This window comes from Prinia subflava, chromosome 8 (genome assembly GCF_021018805.1).
Source record: "Prinia subflava isolate CZ2003 ecotype Zambia chromosome 8, Cam_Psub_1.2, whole genome shotgun sequence".
NCBI classification, from domain to species: Eukaryota; Metazoa; Chordata; class Aves; order Passeriformes; family Cisticolidae; genus Prinia; species Prinia subflava.
In genome coordinates, this window is record NC_086254.1 from 10,401,542 (window position 1) to 10,421,612 (window position 20,071).

Genomic DNA, 20,071 nt, shown 5'->3' on the forward strand with positions numbered 1-20,071 from the left:
CCTGAGATGAACCATTTTCTAAAACAAGCAATTTTTCTCTAAGATGACTGACTATTTACAGCTTCACTTCATAGCATGACCCAAAATGTGTTTAAAGAGAACACTAAAACACAACTGAAAAGTCAAATAACTATTAGGAACAGCAAAGACTCAAGGTAGAGCTTAATGAACTAGAACTGTTCTTTTCTCCTTCTCAGCACAACATACATCTTGATGCACACACCCCACCTTGCCCAGTTTCAGTGGCTCTCCTCTAAAAATAAGTTCCAAGTTCCCTTAATGCTTTGGATTTCACAACATTTATGAGACTATCACCAGAGTCAACAGGCTAAAAAAAGAATCCATTAGCATTAACTGGCCTGTCACTGGCAGTGACAAATAAATGAATTTGATGGTTTTAGATCAGTCATTAGTAGACCTACCCCCGGGCTGATAAAGGCTCAGCACTTTGCAGAGATGTACTCAATCTGGAAGCAGAGGGGGATGCACAGGGGTGTTAGCGTGCTGCTCTCCTTCCATTTCCCTGACCTCCCTACCTTGGAACCTTTCCTGGCATATACAAGTGCACAAAAGTCACCTGGCAGATGCCATTTAAAATAATCCAACAATACAGGAAAACACAGGCAATGCAGAACCTCCTTTTTAAAAACTCCCCCATTAGACAGTGTCCAATTTTAATTTTTAGTTAGCAGAATGTCAAAGGGAAGGAAAGTACATTAGGACTATTCTTAACACGAAAGACATCCTTAGGCAACGAGAATGGAAATACAGACATTTTAACAAGTACAAGACAGTCTGTGGGGATTCAGGACAACATGAACAATCTACCTGAGTGACTGGGGAGAAGAAATAAATGTTTACATCTCCAAAAACAACCGAGTTACAGAAATCCAGCTCAGCCACTGTTTCCGACAGAACCCACTGCACTGCACAGAAGGCCCTGCACAGCCCCTTTCTCCTCTGGCTGTGCCACCCAAGGACAGAGATCACCCTCTGCCTCAGCCACAGCCCACGTGCCCGGCCAGACAGGAAACCCAGCTGGCCACGGGCACGGCTGGGGCACACAGGGCCAGGACCAACCCAATCCCTGTGACAGTGACACATCCACTAAAGACACCCGTGTCCTGCAGCCCCAGCCCACTGCCACACAAAATACCTCTCTCACCAAGTGCTGCTGTCCTGTGACCAAATGGCCACCAGTGTTCTACCACCAGAGCATGTCACCAGAGCAATTCCCAGCCACACCTATCCTGCCCCTGCAGTAAGAACAGGCACCTCAGTCCTGCCCTGCAGGAACCTGAGCACAAAACACCTCTCTGTGGGCAGCCTCACTACTGTAAACTTGGGCTGAAGTTCTACCTGCCTCTGTTTCATACGTGGCTCTGCACAACAAAGCATCCAAATTTCTATACCAAAGGCATTTTCATGGCCAGGGAGCTACTTCATTGACCAAGGCTGCTGTCCTTCTGCTCTTCAGGTTTGTTTTGTTTTTGAATTAAATCCCTAAGGCAGAGGCATGAGGGAGGAACTTGCTTATATTTGAAAATATCTAATGAACATGTTAAATTGCGTAAGGCTTCTCCAACCTAACAGGGCAGGTAACATCAGAAATGGCAGGCTATGTACAATAGTAAGTCAAATTATTGTAGTCTTCAATATTCAATAGGGGGTACAAAAGTACTGGCGGCCCATCACTGCTGCATTTTACGGATTTTTGAAGTCAGCAGAGTTATAAATGATCTCCTGTTACAGAGTGCCTTAAAGCACTCGGAAGCAAGACAGATTTTTATCAAGGAACAGCAGCCACGAGGAAGGAGACATATATTCACCAGAACCCCAAAGAGTTACACCCTGCAGCAGATTTCCTAAAACAATGGCTACAAGTCGTCCTGGCCTTCCCAAGGAGAGCAGGATTACACATCCAGTAATCCACTGGAGGCACTCAGCCAGGATTTTCTGCGAGGGTCACTCTAAGGAAAGCAGGGAAGAATGCCGGGCTGTTACAACCTGCCACTGCCTGCTCAGGAGCAATCTGCACTACCAGAGAGGTGTCAAACTGCAGAGAGGAGCTTTAAAAAGCCCCCAAGAAAGCGTTTGACTGTGCTGGGGTTTGAAAGGAAGGAAGAAGTGAGTGTGACCCTGCAGGAGCAGCACAGGGAGCAGCAAAGGCAGTGGCAGAGCTCAGCTGTGCCCACTGAGGAGTTAAAGGCAGGGGTGGATGCAGCAGCACGGGAAGGGGCAATGCAACCCCAGCCTTGCTCCACCTCAGCCCCCATCACTACCACGAAAATCACAGGAAAAGAAAAAAAAACAAATCCCCTTTTTGCTAAACATACCAGGAAGGAAGATTACTCAGGGAAAAAATCAAAACAAAACAAAACACCAATTCTCCTTTTGCACCTAGAGAGAGACAGAGACATTTCATTAAATGCCATTAATCTCCACAGACCCAAGCATTAGCTAGTTAATTAGACTAAAGTACAGTCACATTTTAATGCTGAGCATTCGCTATTCAACTGGGATAAACGAACAACTAAAGTCCCAAACCTTAATTCAGTGTCTAATTAAAAAAACAGAAAACAAAATATTCAGATTATGAAATGCTTGCCAGAATAATACATCATAATTGATGTAAAATCTGCTCTTTATTGCATCTGATTTTCTTCAGTCTCCAAATGAGGCTGTTTTCAATCTTCAGGTTTTTTTCAAGTGCCCCGTAGAAATCCCAACACTTTAGAAAGGACAAACGCGTAAAAAGCAGCAACAGACACTGCTGACCTCTCCAGAGAGAGCGGGTTCCTGCTAAGAGTGGAATTTCACGTCCATTCCAGCATTTGCCCCACGCTTGAAAGATGTCTGTTACCAAAAACCAAGGGAAAAAACCTCCCTACGTGTAGAAAAACAAAATCCCCTTTGTCAATACGACCTGATTTTGCATTCCTGAACACAAAAATTTAACTCACTAATATCCTCGACGTAAAACATGCCCTGATTTTTTTAATTGTTACAGAAGAAATCACATGGGACAGCTTAACAGCTCTGTTGTAAGCATTACAAACTTCTCCAAATAACACTGTAAAAACAGATAACTGGCAGAAAACTGAAGAGAGTTTAAAATGTAAATTAACCTTTAAAAGGCACTGGGGTGGGAGATAGGCACGTCAAGCACAAGATCAAAATTCTGGTAACTTTAAATTGTATATTACAGATGGCATCAATCCAACAACATAATCCAGAAGCCACAAGCCCCACACACTATAAACTCTTTGCTCAGTGCAGAAGCAAGCCAGGCACACTATTATTCACCAATTAGTTATTAGATATGTCCCAGGAAGAAAAGAACCTCTAAACATTTGCCTACATTAGTCTGGTTTAGAATTCTGCGAGTTGGCTGTTGTTCTCTTTTTTTTTCTTTTTAAGAACTCTCCAGCACCTCTAGTGTGCTATGCCTGGGGGTTTTAAATGACACAGGGTTTTTCCTAGATGCCTGTTTTGTCCAATACTTAACATCATGGTTCAACACACACAGCTACACTGCTCGCTTTCACGAGGAGCTGTATGCAATAACAGCTCAGCAGCTGGTCAGGTAGTTTCCCACCACCAACTTTAAACCACTTTTCCTTATTGACTTGCATCTACAACTTTGCAGCCTTTTCCTCCCATTTTTACCAGAACGCTGAAGTTACCCAAGATGACAAGTGTGTACACAAGGGCCATACATCAGCTAAATTAAGTTTTCCTGATAGACTCTCAAAAACAAATTTTTAAAAAGTCAATTACAAAAGTTTTCTTTCAGCCTCTGGCTTTCAAAATTCACAGGCTGCAAGTTTGGCTTTGAAACGGATTTGTTTTCATTAGGCACAACCGAGAGAGCAACAAGCACTTGTATTCCACAGGCAGCTCCTGCAGGAGAAATGGCACCCAGCGGCACCGGGAGGGAGCACAAGGCAGCAGCAGCCGTGTCCCCACACCGTCCCCGTGCCACCACCAGCACCGCCACACCACGGCCAGGCCACTGCTCCGGCCAGCCTGACCAGCTGGACACTCACACCCCACTGTTCCCCTGCTCCTGCAGAACAGCCAGCGGCCCCAGAGCTCGCAGCCTCCTCAGGAACTGCCATCCGAGGCTCACACACAACTCCGCACACATCTCTTGAGTTACACAAAAGAAAATTTGCAAACAATGAAGGCAGAGATGTATCCCCATCCATCACAACCACAGAGCTGAAAGCTCAGCTCAAAACAAGCCTGAAGCCTGTGCTCAATCCAAACACTCCCCACAAACACCAGGCACAACACGGTGCACGGGGCAGGCGCCCGGGCTGCGGCGGCGGCTCCGGCAGAACCGGCACCGGTGCTGCTGCCCAGCCCGGCCCAGCCCAGCCCGGCCCGGCCCCGAGCAGCCTCGGGCACAGCACCACTGACCCCCCCAGAGCAGCACTCGGCTTTAAAAGCTTCCATCGCCAATTCCCCGGCTGAAACCCGAACTGCCTGGCAACAATGATTCTCTGTGTGCCTGAAATCCTATTATCGATCCTCCTACTTACCTTGGGCTGTGCTCGTCGGGGAAACGCAACTTTAGGGTCAATCTGAGGAAAAAGAAAGGGGAAATCAACAGGGTAGCTTTGGTTGTCAGTTCACATTATTTTGATTTTAAATCACTGAATTATTAATCCCTCATTTCTCAGGCTTGTAATTCAGCACACGGGGTCATCCAGAGCTACTCTGGAAATGATAGGTCACAGTCTGGGCTTGTCTGGGGAGTTTGGCAGGGATGGGAAGAGAGGAAGGAAACATCTCTCCTGCACTTCTCCATCATCTGCTGGGCAGCAATCCCCACGGGTGCTCAGGATCAGCCCCTGGGTGCTGCCTCTACCACCAAAACCGCATGTTGAGGATTATCCACACGCCCTAGAGGTTGCACAGAAAGAGGGCCAGCATTCCTGACCAACATCTGAACTTGATGCCTTTGACACCTGCCCCTTCCTGCACTTGGGTTTGCAGTTACTTCCTTTTTTCTGCTTTGTTTTGCTAACTGACAAGCAACACCACATAAAAAAGGAAAGTCAAAACCAAAGCCAAATTATTCACATTTCAATAATTAAAACTGAAACATTCAAAGGACTAGAGTCTCCTTCATAATAATATGCCAAATTGATCTGATTTGCTCACTCTCAAAGAAAATACGTGAGCAATGGAAAACTCCAAAGGGGCATTTCTGGGATGGGGTGGGAAGGGAGGAGAGTCAGTTACACACGAGTTTGATGGGTGTGAAATATGCACACACTGAAATCAGAAGTAAACAACTTCCTAAAAAAGGTTTCCCATTAAGGAGTTACTCGAACTATCCATGAATGAAGCATGTCACCAGAGACAAAAAGAAAGGAAAAAAAAATCCTTGCTTCACCCCCTGCCCTGCTTTAAGATGCAGCGTTGGCTCCCCTTGCGCTGCATGAATTAGCACGTCCCCTCTGCACTCCAAAATGCTAATTCTGCAACCTCGAAAGCAACTTCCACAGGGGTCATCTCTAAAAAGGGACTCCTCTCTCCCATTCAAAAATTGCAGGAAACCAAAAAGGCACCACCGCAGACGCACAGAAATGGCACCCAGTGGTGTTTGGAGGGAGCAGGCAGGCAGAAGGCGGGATGTAAACAAAAACATCTCCTAACAACAGCCCCCTAAATCACAGTAAAATGTCTGTGTGCTGCTGGTTTCACTTCTGGTTCTCGGCAGCACCTGCACGCAGACATAAAGGGTATTCTACATACAGGGTCTGGAAAAGGATGTTTTAAAGTATTAGATCCTAGCTGAACTGTGCAACCAGCAACTGCTCTCAGTGTTGCCTGTACAACCAACTAATGCCACTAATAACTGACTGTGTTAGGTATATTTAGAAGGACAGGCTTTCTTTTAGTGTTTGGGTTTGGCTTTTGTTGTGTTCCCGCCCCACCAAGCAAACCCTGATGAAGAAAAGGAGATGTTTCCATTTGGTATCGTTATTCCTGTGGTGATAAATATTCCTGTCACTGCTAAAGAACAGGCCTCTCCTAAAAAGCAGTTTTACTCAATTAATTTGTCAAAATGGGAAATACTGCAGACATTTGATGTGCAACTGATAAACTGATTTGCCTCCATCAGATACAAATATTGTATCTTTTTTAGGACACACCTGAGAAATGAGCGATTACATGCCACTTTATTGTTCAAAACGCATAAAAAGTAAAATTATTTATCTAGAAAGCTAACCTTTTCATAGAGATTAACATTATCTACAAATATATTCAGCACTGACTAGGCATTTGTCTACTGGGGAAATACAACAGGTACGGATTTTCCACAGCGATACCCAAAGGTGGAAAAATATGCACATTTCTATGTTTGCTCCAAAACTACAGGTTTTCCCACCAAAGAACACCAGGCCCACCAGAGGGACATCACTGCAAAGTGCTGCTGGTAAAAAGCTGGAGAGCCATTAAACTCCAAAGCAACACATTCATTTTTGAAGGTCAGTTCAAAGAGCACGGAGTCCCTTGCACCACAGCGACAGATTTTCTAAAAGAACTGAATTTTCCTTCCCAAAACCTTTTGGATAAACACCATCATCCTTTGGAGACAAACACTAGCAGCAAACGTGGCAAATCCATACCTTTTGCATAACCCTGTCAACTATTTAAACAACCAAAAAAGAAAAAAAAACAAAACAAAAAATCGAAAGTTCTACCAAAAAAAAAATTAGTTAGTTAGGTACAATTCTACTTACTGTATCTACAAGTCCTCTAGGAAATGACTATAATACTATTTCTGATATGAATGGCCATTACCTAAACAAAGCTTTTAACGTAACTGTAAACAAGAGCGACGTTTCCATGCCAATACCCAACCGATCTGCCTCCTGTGCTGAACGTTGAAACAGAGTCAAATGCCTTGTTATACTGCACAACAGTTACTACAATACTCTACAAATACACGCCTGAAAGGACCTGCCTGCCTCTGTGCTTCACTCAGAAGCTGTGTCACTGATTCTAAGGTCAGTTTTGAATTTGGATTGATTCAATCGTTATCACACAACCAAAACCGAGGCAGATTTGCCCTGGTGAAGCTCTTCACCCCTCCCCCAGAGAAGAGCAAATTAATACATTGCAGGGACTAGACTGTGATACAAGTAAAAAGCTGGGGGAGGACCTAATTATAGTCAGAAATATGACAGGGTGTCCTCCCATGATTTTTTTTTAAACTCTCGTTCAAGATACTGTTTGCCTTTGTTCTTCTTATCTAAATTTATCTTTAAAAACACATAGAGAATATAGCTGTACATGAAAAGTCTGGTGAGTTTAATTTCAGGAGCACGGTTGAATCAGTTATCTTACCATATCTGATTAAACCTAAAATCAAATTATTAAGGCATGTGAAAGCATGGGCTTCGTGTTCAGGCAAGCCCAGCAGAATCTGTAGGTCGAATTAAAACACTAGATTCCACCTGCTTCTACAAGACCTTTAGGCTTTTTGTTTCCATATAAATTACATTAAAAAAAAAAAACATATCCTCATGTTTGCTCCCTGCTTCTCCCTTTCTTCATTTAACCATAATCTCGCACACACAGGCATCCACGAGATGTTGCAGCACCGAGACAGGATTGCTCCTAACACCAGGCTCAGGTTAAAATAAATCCCTCAAGCCCCAGAACACAGACTATGCACCCCAGTGGCAGTGAGGACCACGCTCGATCTGCCCAGCAGAAGGTCTCTGCAGACAGCTCCAGCAGCACGAGCCTTCCCTTCCCAAAACACAGCCCCTCCAGAGCCAGCAGCACCACAGCACTGATGACCTCTACCAGTGTCCTTCCCCCCTCCCCTCCCAGCCCTGCCGAGGCTGGAAACTACAACCGAGTAGGAGGCACAAAACTTCATCTTTCTGCTTGGCCTTGATCACAGGGAGAGGACAGGGCCCAGAGCTGCACTTGCCCCATACCTTTTGTTTGACCTAACACTGAAAGCACCATACTGGGGCAGGGGGCAAACTCAGGTGTGGAATTTTTGTTTAAAAAATCCCAAACAAAGGCAATGCTTATTAAAAAAAAAAAAAAATCAGCTGCATCTCACAAGCATTTTTTTCCTTATATTATGCACTGGAGACTGGAGCGCAGCAAAAAGCTCTGGAGAAACAACAACACATCAGGACTTGTGCTTCTCTGCCACATCCACGCTCCAGCTCTTGCAGAGCTTCCCATAAATTACCGCGTGCATTTCGCAGGAGCCCTGCCATCACAGGTGAGACCACCTCTCCAAAAAATGACTTTGGGAAATGACACGAGCAGCAGCTTTCACGGTTTGACAGTAAGTCACTCACACCTTGAAACGAGCTCAACAATACATAAACAATCAATCAAAAGAATCACAAAGTTCCCTGCAGAAAGCATGCCGCAGCCCAACACCAAAAAAAGTTGGATTTTACTCCACAGTTTTTTCAATGTCACCGCTCAATAAAATATAAGGCCGGGGGAGGAGCCAGCGGTCGGTATGGGCGAATTTGGATTTCGGGGAAAAAAAAAAAAAAGAAAAAAAAAAAAAAAGTTACCGCTTTTGGCAAGTTAAAAGGCAGAGTCTAGAAAAAAAATCTAAAGAAAAAGCGGAGCCACGCAAGGTCCCGGTTCAATGACAGCCTGACACCGCCCGCGGCACCGGCCCGAGCGCGGCCGGCGGCGGCCCCGCCGTGCGGGCAGGGCGGCGGGCAGCCCCGGCAGCACCTACCGTCTTGGAGTCCAGCTCGTGGTGCGGCTGGGCCAGGACTTTGTCTACACTCGCCGGATCCGCGAACGTAACGAACCCGAAGCCTCTGCGAGAGACAAAGAGCGAGGGGATGGCGGGGGGGGGGGGGGGTGTGGGGGGGTGGTGATGAGAATTAGAGCCAAAGGGAGAAGTCGTAAAAATAAACCGCTGGTCCCCCTCCCTCCTCTGCCCTCCCCCGGAGGCTCCGGGCGCAGGGGGCGGCCGGCTCCGACCCCCGGCCCCTCTCCGGCTCCACCGGCCGCTTTGTTTCCTGCTCCGGGCTGGAGGGATGCGGGCGGGGAGAGCCCTCCCGCAGCGCCCCACGCGTGGGTGGGATGCGGGCTGGGGGAAGGGGGGCACCGGGGGCGCGGGTCCACCCGCCCCGACCGCAACTCGCGAAGTTTGTCAGCCCGAGCGGGGTGGGCGGCGGTTTTACCTGGAGCGCTTGGTGGTGGGGTCCCGCATGACCATACACTCCCTAATTTCTCCGAATTTGCTAAAATAGTCTCTAAGGCTGTCTGCGGAGAGAGAGCAGAGAGGGAGAGGAGGGTGAGGGATGGGGGGGCGCGGGCAGGGCCCGGCGCGGCGGGACGCGGCCCACGCGGGGCGGGACGCGCGTGGGGAGGGGGCGGCGGGCGGGGGTTACCTGGTGAGGTTTGCCAGCTGAGGCCGCCGATGAACATCTTGCTGGAGGGAGAGAGCAGAGCGGAGTTGAGCGCCGGTGCGGGATCGGCCATTTTGACGGGGCAGCTCCCGGCGGGGCGGAGGGGCGCGGAGCGGAGCGGCGCGGAGCGGGGCGGGCCCGCCTGACCGCCCCTCGCCGCCGCGCTCCGCGCCCCCGCCGCCCCGCCGACTTACCCGGGGTCGTGCTGCGCCTCTCCGGGGCTCCCCGAGGTAGCCTGGCTCCCGTCCGCCTCCATGGCCGCGCCGAGCGAGAGCCCCTTAGAGAACCCCCCCCGCCCGCCCAACCCGCCCCCCCCGGCCCGGCTCCGGCTCGGTTCGCTCCGCTTGCTTTGCCCCTTTTTCCCTTCCCCCCTCCTCCTCCTCCTCCCTCCGCTACCGGAGGATCTCACTGGAGAGGCGCTGGGGCAGCAGCCAGATCCGTCACACGTGGGATCGGCTTAGCTCAGCGCCGCGCCGGCGCTCCCTCCCCCCGCCGCCATCCTCCCCTCCCTCCATCCCGCTCCTCCCTCACGGGGCGGCGCCTCCGCCGGCGCGTGGCCCTGCGTGACGTCATCGTGACGTAACCGCGCCCTGCCCGCGCGGCTCCCGCCCCCCCGCGGGCGTCCGTCCCTCACGCGTGTCCGCGACACCCGCGACAGTCCCGGGGCCCGCGACACCCCCGCGACTGTCCCCGGGACCCGCGACACCCCCGCGACAGTCCCGGGGTCTGCGACACCCCCCGCGACTTTCCCCGGACCCGCGACACCCCCGCGACTGTCCCGGGGTCTGCGACATCCCCGCGACAGTCCCGGGGTCTGCGACACCCCCCGCGACTGTCCTCCCGAGACTGTCACACCCGGCACTGTCCCCCTGGGGCTGTCCCCCCGGCCGTCCCCTGCCGGCCCCCCTGCCCTGCTCCCCACACCGCACAGCCCAAGCGGGTGCCAGGGAAAAATTCCAGGACCTGGGAAGTGCCTGCTGGGTGTCCAGGAGAGGAAAATTAAATTTTAGGGACTCGGGAAGAATTCGGGCGTTACTGAGAGCTGTCACCCCGTCACCAAGCCTGGGCATCGCACCCATGCTGCCCTTGGCGCCGCCCGGACCCTGCGAACACCCCGCGTTTAAACCGCAGCTTTCTGGGGCTGCTCGGAGAAAAAGGCTGGAGCCCGCTGCTCCTGCAGCTCCTGCAGCCCGGAGCACCCGTGGCCCGGAGCCCCCCTGTCCCGGTGTCCCCATGTCCCGGGGCCCTTCCACACCAGCACGCCCGGGTCCGTGTTTCTGGTGTTCCCTCATCCTGATATCCGCACACGCCCAGGCTCCGGCAGCAGCACTGACCCGCGGGCACTGCCCAGCCAGCGCTTCCCCTCTGCCCCTGCATTTCCCACTGGTGTTTGGCCAGTGCTGTGCAGCATCAGGCAGGAACGGGACGGGGCTGCCAGGCATTGGTGTCATTATCTGCAGCAATCGGGTTCACCTAAATTAAGGGGCGCTGGTGGGAGCACGGGCCAGCGGGACTGAGCCACAGACCCTGCATTTTCAGAGACATCCATGGATTTTGAGTTCCTCCACCTGCCCAGCGCCGAGTGCCTCCCAACCAAAGACCTCCCAGCTCAGCAGCCAAGCTTGCAAGAGCTGTTTTGGGGTTGCAGCAATTTCCAGCTAAGTGATTATAATGTTTTTACTGGGGCTGGGGGAAGTAGATGTACTTTCCAGCAGGGAGTAATGAACAAGGTGGGAATGAGGGGACGTGCGGAGGGCTGGAAGGTCAGGCCCACTGGAGAAACACTCCTCTTCCTCCTGATGCTGACCACTGTAAAATGGGATATAATTCCCCTTATTTGGTTTGTTTTGCCATGAAGTGCTGAACTCTGGCTCAGCAGTGGGGCAGGCTCTGCTCCTCCAGAGCGGGCAGGGAAAAGGGGCTGACCTGGCCCTGCCCCAGCAGGGTGAGCAGAACCAATGTGCAAAGGAAACAGACGGGGGGATTAAAGAACAGTCTTTTTCTCCCCCCTTTGAGCCTCCTTTAGATCTTAGCTATTTCTTGTAATAATCACCGGGAAATTACTAGTCAGGAGAGCGGTTCCTGGGGTTATATTACCCCTTTAATCTCTCTGGCAGCGGTGCAGAATTTTAAAGGGGTTCCAGAATGAACAAGCACAAGACAGATTTGCTGATGGACAGAAGAAACTTCAGTGCAGCTGCTTATGGCTCAGAAAGAAATTTGGATTGCTATATATTAAAAGGAAATCGCCACTGCTATCCCTTCCATCAGCAAACGTTACAGGTCAAATGGCTTTGGGAAGACTTTATCAGTACATTCTCCCTCCACCTCCCCCAGAGCTGAGGCTGGGTTCAGGGGGGTGACCAGTTTCAATCTGTTCAGTCAGTTTTGCTCTTTCTCAGCACTCTGCTGTCACAGCAGAAGCCAAACCCATGGCTCCAGGGATGCTCTGGGGACACGCTCAGCACCTGAAGCCCACAGGTGACAAACCAGGACCCGCTGTCCTTCTCCTTTGGCAGCAGTCACCAGCACCCAGCCCCAGTCCCAGATTTTCCTCCAGCCCACTGAGAGTTTGCAGGCTTGCCCTCTGCTCTCCTTCTCTCCAACCTCTAATGTTCATGCTAAAAATCAAAATCCCAGAGGAATTTGGGAAGTTGCTAATGAACTGCAAAGCTGACATCTGTAACTGCTGGCCAGGGATAACGTTCTCCCTAGCTGCACAATTAAAAGTTGGAGCATTTAGTCCAATAACAAGGAAAGTTACTGGTTCAAGCCAGCCCAGATCCTCCACGGTGGCTCTGCAGGACAGATGAATTCGGGACAATCACTTCTGTCCATGTACTCAAGTAGCACCTACTCTCATTAGCAAGTTTTAGCCTCATCAATTTCCTTTCAATTTTTACAACTCCCGTTTCATATCAGAGACTGAGATGCAGAGTTTGGTAAGATCAGCATTTATAAGGCCAAAGGGGCATGAGACCCCAAATGTCCTTGGAGATGTGTGGGTCCTGAGAGCCTGACATCTGAAACAGAGAGATCTTGGGCTGCTAAACCAGCTGGGCATGGATTAGAAATGCTGTTCCAGGGAAGGAAGGGGGCAGGTCCCAACCTCCCAGGCTGCAGCTGTGCTCCTTGGACATCCCATCTTTGCCATGCAGCAATGCCAAAGGGCTGCATCCACCTCACGCTGCCTGGAGAACAAGTTCATCTATCTGGGGCTGTAGAAATCTGCATTTATGTTTCGTATGCTCTATAAATTCAGTGTCATAATAAAAAGGCTCTAAATCTACTGAATAATTCATTTTCATGCATAGGGAAGAAATAATGACCTATATTACATTCCATCTATCACTTAGCAGGTTGTGGAGATTGATCGGCCGGTGGGCTCTGGAGATCCCCAGTGAGGAGCAGGGCCCTGCCTGTGCCCAGCTGTGGCTTCACCTGACAAACATTATTCAGATAGAATTGTGGGGGGTGATATGCTTTGCCAGGAAGTCAAAGATCATTTAAAATGCAGAGTATGTCATTGCAAACAATCGGTCTGGGTGCATCTGCCTCAGGTGTTACCCCAGTGCCTGCAGCACCCCACGGAACCACAGCAGGAGAGGGGCTGTGCCAGCCCTGCCTCAGAGGAGGCACAGCACAGGGATGGAAGAGATGTCTGTGGGGTCGGTGGTGTCAGGGTTGTCTGGGTACCACCCACATCTCCAAAAAGCTGGGCAAAGACTTCCTGTGTGTCCCTGGGATTCACAGCAGAGGACAGGCTTTTAAGTGCACAGCACTCAGCAGCTTTGGTTGTGATATTTGTAGACAAAATTTCAGCAGAGTGCAGACTTAGTGCGTTGGGTGGTTTTGATTTCATTTTAGGCTGCCCATCCATTAATGTCACCTGTGTTTCCTCGTGGGGAGCTCTACACCTCCTCCCATGCTGCCAACCCCTCTATTTCCACCTGCTCCACCACCTGAGAGGAAACCACCAAACCCAACGCCCATGAGCACTGCCCAGCCCTGGGGCTCACAGCAAAAACCAACAACCACCGAGTGTGGCAGCGCAGGAGGGAGTTACTGAAAAACACAGCAGGAAACAGGAATAGGTTATCCCAGAACCAGTAATTGCAGGGAAGCACTACTGGTTCACTCCTGGTGCAAATGTGGCTCTGTATTTTGGGTAGACACTGGAGTTTTTCCCTGTCAAGTTCCAGATCTGCATCAAATTATTTCAGCATTTGCTAATGAAGACATTACACTGACCTTATTAAAAACATCGTGATCTTCATCTTAACTGAGAAAACAGCATTTTTTCAACTGTTTCAAAAGAAGAATAAAACCCAAATATTATCAGCTCATCTTTCATATGATAAGGGAGGAGGGGGAAGCTCTGCAAGGAAAGATTTCAAAGCCTGCTTTGTTTTCATCAGCTTTGAAATCAACAGACAGCCCTGAGAATTTTGTTTTTCAGAACCACGGTGTTTAATTCTATTTACTACTTCCAGGCAATTCTATATATACACACAGAGAAAAACCCAAGCAGCTCACTTTAAACAAATCCTCCTGCTTTTTTCAGATGTGTCATTCCTCCTGTGGGTAGGATTGCAGGATACAGATCAATTAAGTTAAAGCCAAAAACAAAGCAGGGAGGAGAGGAAGGGGAAGAGGAGGGTCTGTGCTGTCCCTGGGCAGCTCTCCCTGCTGGATCTGGTGGGGGTCACTGTCCTGTGGGCACTTTGGCTTCATCTGAAGGAGGGGGTTGGGGGGAATTTTCCAAAGGCTTCCTCAGCTCTGCTGCTTGATACAGCAGCTGGAAATCCTCTCACTCTGTGCTTGGACATATCCAAGCACCCCAAGTCCCCCCTTGTGTTGACTCTCACCCTGGCATGGATGGAGTTATGCCAGAATCCCATTTCCTTCCCTCTCCCCAAACCAGGCTGTCTACCTTATTTCTGGCCCTGATTAATTTTTACCAAAGGCCTTTAAGAGCCTCTGATAAACTGCTCCCAAAGTCCGAACTAATATTATTAACTATGAATCTTCTCCTATAAATAATTCCCAGAAGTAGATCAATGCTACCACTGAGTCAATGGATTCACTGGAATCATTTCTTCCTGTTACTCCTGGATTTTTTTTCTCCCTGTCGCCACTAATCAATTATGATGATAAAACTACCCTGGAACACCCCCAAAATAAAGATAAACAGTGTGTATTATCAGAGGCTGGGGCTGTGTGCGGCGTTGAAGATGCGTTACCTTCTCTGAGCCACATTTGTTTTCCTCTACAGACAGTTAAGGGGAAAAAAAAAGGAGGCCCAGTAAATGAATGGTCTGGTGTAACACAGCATTAATTCCCTGACCTTCCGCATTGAGTGACTAAGAATCTCAATCTCAATTATTCCTTTCATGACGGAATCTAAAATAGACACAGCAAGTCCTCTCATTCTTGCTCAAAAGCAGGAGAGGTGGAATGAGACGAGTCAGCCCGATCACACTGAAACCACATCCATTATCAGTTCCATGTCATTCAAAAAAATCGACTGCGGGAGAAAGCAAGAGCATCCAAGGAGAATTCTTGCAAAACGTGTGCTGGCAGGATCTGGATAAATACAGCCACTCATTTGTATATGCACATGCATTTAAAATTCTCAAGTACGGAGCTGAATCAGGGGTAGGAAAAACAAGTCACTCCCCAGAGGACACTATTGCTCTAAATTAACAACAGGCAGATCAGAATTGATGAAAACACCCTGAGAGGTTGATAAGCAAAGCTCCCTCTCTGGAGATGGTGGGAATCCCTCACATTTTGAAGTTTGGGCATTCCTGCACCTCTGGCATGATGGAAACAGCAAACCCATCAATTTCCCATCTGACTTTAGAGTTAACTACTTTGTTTGCTTCTTTCCAGTTAATCAAATGATTCTTATTGCTGATACAGCAAATTCCATGGTCATTAAGTTCACATCAAAGGACACATGGCAAGAAAGTTTCCAAGAGGCTTCAGACTATCTCAGCACAGATCTTCAGTGGGCACAAAATCCTCACAGTCACACTACCACCTATATTGGCTAAAGATCATCCCTTGGTCCATGGATCTTTGAAGGTATTTTCCTGCAGCTGGAGAACAAGGACAAAACCAGACCCAGCTGTGGGACGCTGGCCGTGCCAGGGGCTGCTGTCCAGCCATGCCTGGCGGGTGCAGGCAGGAGCCTCAGTCCCTGCACACAGGGCTGTCACCTTTAATGTCATTCCCTGGCTTTCCATGTAATTCAGCGATTTTCCAGCAGCAGATGTGGACCCAGCTCTGCCTGTCCGGCCAGGGCCTGGCACAGCACGTGGCAAGGCTGCAGCGAGCCCGGGAGACAAGAGTCCCACACAGCCGCTGGCCACATCCTAAATTCCAGCATTGTACGTCAGGAAGAAATGTGCCTGGGAAATGTAGCTGTAACTACATTAAAGCGCCATAATTCAATTCTAACCACATCATTACGGAGGTGCAGATCAGATAAGCACGCAGAGCGAGGGAGCCGGGCTCTGCCGGCTGCGGCACCCGCGGGCTCGGGCGCGCTGGGGCTGGGAGAGCCTCGCATCTCCTGCAGGGAGGGCTCACACGGTCAGACTGCAAACACACCCTGCCAGCAGCACTGTACCCCCTCCCTCCCTCCAACCCAGTGCCCAGGGAGACCCTGCACCCCAAAGGGCAGACCCTGCACCCCTCCCTGCAAGGGCATTTGGGTCCACACGGAGCCTCACCCCGATCCCACACTGCCCGTCCCGCATCCGAGGGGCTCAGCCAGGGCAGTGCTTGGTGAGCAGGGGGAGCAGGGCAGCCCCTGGCCAGGCACTGCGGCCCCTGGCTGTGCACTGCTGCCCCTGGCTGTGCACTGCGGCCCCTGGCTGTGCACTGCAGCCCCTGGCTGGGCACTGCAGCCCCTGGCTGTGCACTGCAGCCCCTGGCTGTGCACTGCAGCCCCTGGCCGGGCACTGCAGCCCCTGGCTGGGCACTGCAGCCCCTGGCCGGGCACTGCAGCCCCTGGCTGGGCACTGCAGCCCCTGGCCGGGCACTGCAGCCCCTGGCTGGGCACTGCAGCCCCTGGCTGTGCACTGCAGCCCCTGGCCGGGCACTGCAGCCCCTGGCCGGGCACTGCAGCCCCTGGCCGGGCACTGCAGCCCCTGGCTGTGCACTGCAGCCCCTGGCTGGGCACTGCTGCCCCTGGCTGGGCACTGCAGCCCCTGGCTGGGCACTGCAGCCCCTGGCTGGGCACTGCAGCCCCTGGCTGTGCACTGCAGCCCCTGGCTGGGCACTGCAGCCCCTGGCCGGGCACTGCAGCCCCTGGCCGGGCACTGCTGCCCCTGGCTGGGCACTGCAGCCCCTGGCCGGGCACTGCGGCCCCTGGCTGTGCCGCTGCCCTGACACCTCTCCAGTCCCAGCCTTCCCCACAGGGATCTCCATCCTCCATGTGAGGGGTGGCAGTGAGGAGGAGCTGCCCCCACAGCGGTCCCCTCTGGGTCACCCATCCCCTGCCATCCCCTGCCATCCAGCATCAGCCTCACTGCCTTGGCCAAAATCACACCCGGCCACTACATCTGGCCATGGACTGGAAACCATTCTTTGAGTTACTACCCCTACCAGGGAAAGTGCTTTTCCCATATTTAAGACATTCTTCAGCTTTAAGCACCTTCTCCCACTAGATTTAAAGCGCTGATGTGCCAACTGTCAAGGCCCCGGGTTCCTGGTCTGACTTTTGGGCAGCCATGAGATTAACTCTTCTGTACCAAATCATTTTAAGCAGAGGTTAATGCTGAACTTGTGCTTCTGCCTCTGCTGAATCAGGGCTTTGCCAACTTCCTGCTTTATTTATTTGGCCTTCTGTGATTGCTGAGCCGAGATGGCAAGGATCCTACCTTGAACCTCCCCTGAGACCTCTTGTGATGAAAAGCAAAGCCTGCAAACACTGTGGAGTCTCTGCTGCATTAGGAGAGGAGTTTCATGAAGATTCATGTCTTTCATATTGTTCTATGAAATTAAAGAGCAGAGGAAAATCACTTTTCAGGAAGTGAAGATGTACTGCAGCAATTTAGTTGTAAACATAATTAAGCAACTGACCCTGACATACCTGTCCTTTCTTGGCCAAAATTCAGCTGGAGTTTCCATTGATGTCAAGATCAAGCTATGCAAATAATTAGAATAGGCTTTGTCAGGAGAGTAAGATCCAAAAGAGATTTTGGGTGAGAAGGCCTTTAACAATGCTCCCCTCGCTCCTCCTGAGCTGGATCCAGATATTGAAGTCCTTCATTTCCCTTCCAGCCTCATCCAGCTCCTTAATGCTCACACTGAGAACTGTTTGCAAACCTGTGTGAGGCCCAGCTGACAGCCCAGCAGAAGAGGCTTCCAGGCTGCAGACACTGAAGGAGGAAAGGCTGGGATCCCACATGGAGCACTGCCTTTAATGCAGTCACTCTGCCACTTCAGACTTACCCCAGTGACGTTGATGGGTTAATCTTGCACTGAAGGCTCTCGGCTGGGTCAGGCATCATCTCCAGTGCCAGATTGGGCACCACGTGCTGCCCTGGAGGTGGCACCCAGCCAGGTCAGACTGGCAGCGGTGCCTGCCAGTGCTCTGTGACTGCCACAGCCCCGAGGTGACATCCCTGCTCCCCCTGGAGCCTTTGTGGTCCCGTGGGATGAGGGAGTGGTGCAGAGCCCGCAGATGGGGCGAGCAGGACCAAACACTTAACTGCCCCAAACAAGAACTGGGCACCCCACACTTGTTTGTCATAACCTGCTTATGAACAGGCACAATTACCAACGTGCAATTTCTAAGTGTAAATACACTTACAGACTGGTTGTAGTGAAGCAAAAGCAAACTGCTCTTAAGCTGAGCTGAGAGCACTGGAAGCTGAGAGCTTTGGAAGTGATATTTAGAGCTTTCCCGAGTCCCTGGGTGTGGAGTGGTTTTCTAAAATTGCTGGGTTTTTAGTTTTTGTTTAAAGTAAATGTATAGTCTTTGAAGCTCCAAGGAAAGCACTTGAAAAATGTGACCTTTAGAGCTTTGATACTGGGTGACAAATAAAAAGAATCCAAAGGACAAATCCCCTTAAAAATATACATGGCTATCACTTAGGGAGCAGAGAAAGGAAACAAGGATGATGTGTTTTGTTTCGAGGCCAGGATTGACAGCAGCCTCTTATGATATCCTGAAAACATTGGTGGGATAACACAGTACCAGCAAACGTCTCCTGCATGCACCATTGCTTGCCCAATTTTGCAGGAGCAGGTGCTGAGCTGGGGCTGTCTGGGCTGAGGCAGCAGCCGTGCCCAGCCCACGGTCCAGCAGCGCTCCAGGAGGTGACATTTGCCTCGCTGGCACTTGAGAGCACTTCAGCTTCACCTTTGCAAATGAAACTCTCTGCATCATTGGGGAACCACGTCGGGAGGCCCTCAGGGGCCCAGCAGCTATTCTTCCTGCTATTTCTTACTAGGGTGCTCTTTCAAGGGAAGGAAGAACTTGGGGAAACTGAAAAATACTTAGCTGCAGTGGGCAGAGGCTCCTGTTCTTCCTGGCTGAGGCCATTTTGGATTGATGCAGCACTAAAGCTCTGTGGCTCTGGTGGGGTATTACTGTGATGCACCATCAGGGCAGCACTGCTCCAGTGAGGATGGAGTGTGTAAAATTACTGCACGAAATGTTTCCAGTCCTTCATTAATGTTTACATTGCACGTAACCTTCTGCACTCATTCCCCCTCCCCTCTTTGCTCACCTCCCTGTGTGGCTGCAGTTCACCACAGATGGGACTGTGCTGGTCTGAATCAGCTCAGGGACAGCGCTTTGCTGTTCTGTACCAACAACAACAACAAAATAAAATTCAAACCAACACAAACTTAGCCGACAAAGTAATAAGAAGGCAAACTCAATTACTGTTTCATCTGGCATTATTGTTGCTTTGCTGCTCTTTGTCAGGGACTTCTTCCAGGCAAAATTGGAGAGATTATCTTGTCTAGATGTTATGAAGTAGCTAATCCCTTCCGCAAGTGGAGGAGAGCCAAATGCTTCATGTTGGGCAAGTGGAAGTGTAAATATGGTGACAAAGTGCTGCCACTGCTCCCTGGCTCCAGGGGCCGCCTTTTCCCAGGGCTGTGCTCACTCCACATCTGCACAAGGCACCAGGATTTCCCCAAGATCTCCCAAGAGATTCCCTCTTTCCTGCCCCAAAAGCTGCCTGAGCAGGTGGATTTGGCACACCGTCTCCTCCACTGCTGTGGGGAGCAAGGGGGAAAAGGTATTTTTAGGAGATAGAAAGGCCACTGTTTAATGTCACAGTGCTGGTGAGCTGGTGCCATTCCTCATCCCACCCTCATCCTCAGGCCCAGCTCTTCCTGTCACCGCTGGGCTGAGCAGCTCTGGGAGCCCGAGGTGTGACCCCAGAGCTGCAGTGCCCGCCCCGGGCAGAGCCGCAGGGCCTGCCCCGGGCAGAGCCGCACTGCCCGCCCCGGGCAGAGCCGCAGTGCCCGCCCCAGGCAGAGCCGCACTGCCCGCCCCGGGCAGAGCCGCAGTGCCCGCCCCGGGCAGAGCTGCCCTGCCCGCCCCGGGCAGAGCTGCCCTGCCCGCCCCGGGCAGAGCTGCACTGCCCGCCCCGGGCAGAGCTGCACTG

General features: G+C 50.9%; 1 protein-coding gene across 7 annotated transcripts in view; it reads right to left on the minus strand.

Moving 5' to 3' along the window:
• The window catches only part of MSI2 (musashi RNA binding protein 2), a 197,144-nt gene extending 187,417 nt beyond the window's left edge, over positions 1 to 9,727 (minus strand). For all 7 annotated transcript variants that reach the window (XM_063402914.1, XM_063402913.1, XM_063402911.1 and 4 more), the window contains exons 1-5: positions 9,626 to 9,727; positions 9,414 to 9,454; positions 9,204 to 9,285; positions 8,750 to 8,834; positions 4,548 to 4,589 (exon numbers count right to left, since the gene is read on the minus strand). In XM_063402914.1, the coding sequence (XP_063258984.1) occupies positions 4,548 to 4,589; positions 8,750 to 8,834; positions 9,204 to 9,285; positions 9,414 to 9,454; positions 9,626 to 9,687 (312 nt within the window). In that variant the 5' untranslated portion in view covers positions 9,688 to 9,727. The remainder of the gene's footprint in view (positions 1 to 4,547; positions 4,590 to 8,749; positions 8,835 to 9,203; positions 9,286 to 9,413; positions 9,455 to 9,625) is intronic.
• Between the last annotated feature and the right edge of the window lie 10,344 nt (positions 9,728 to 20,071).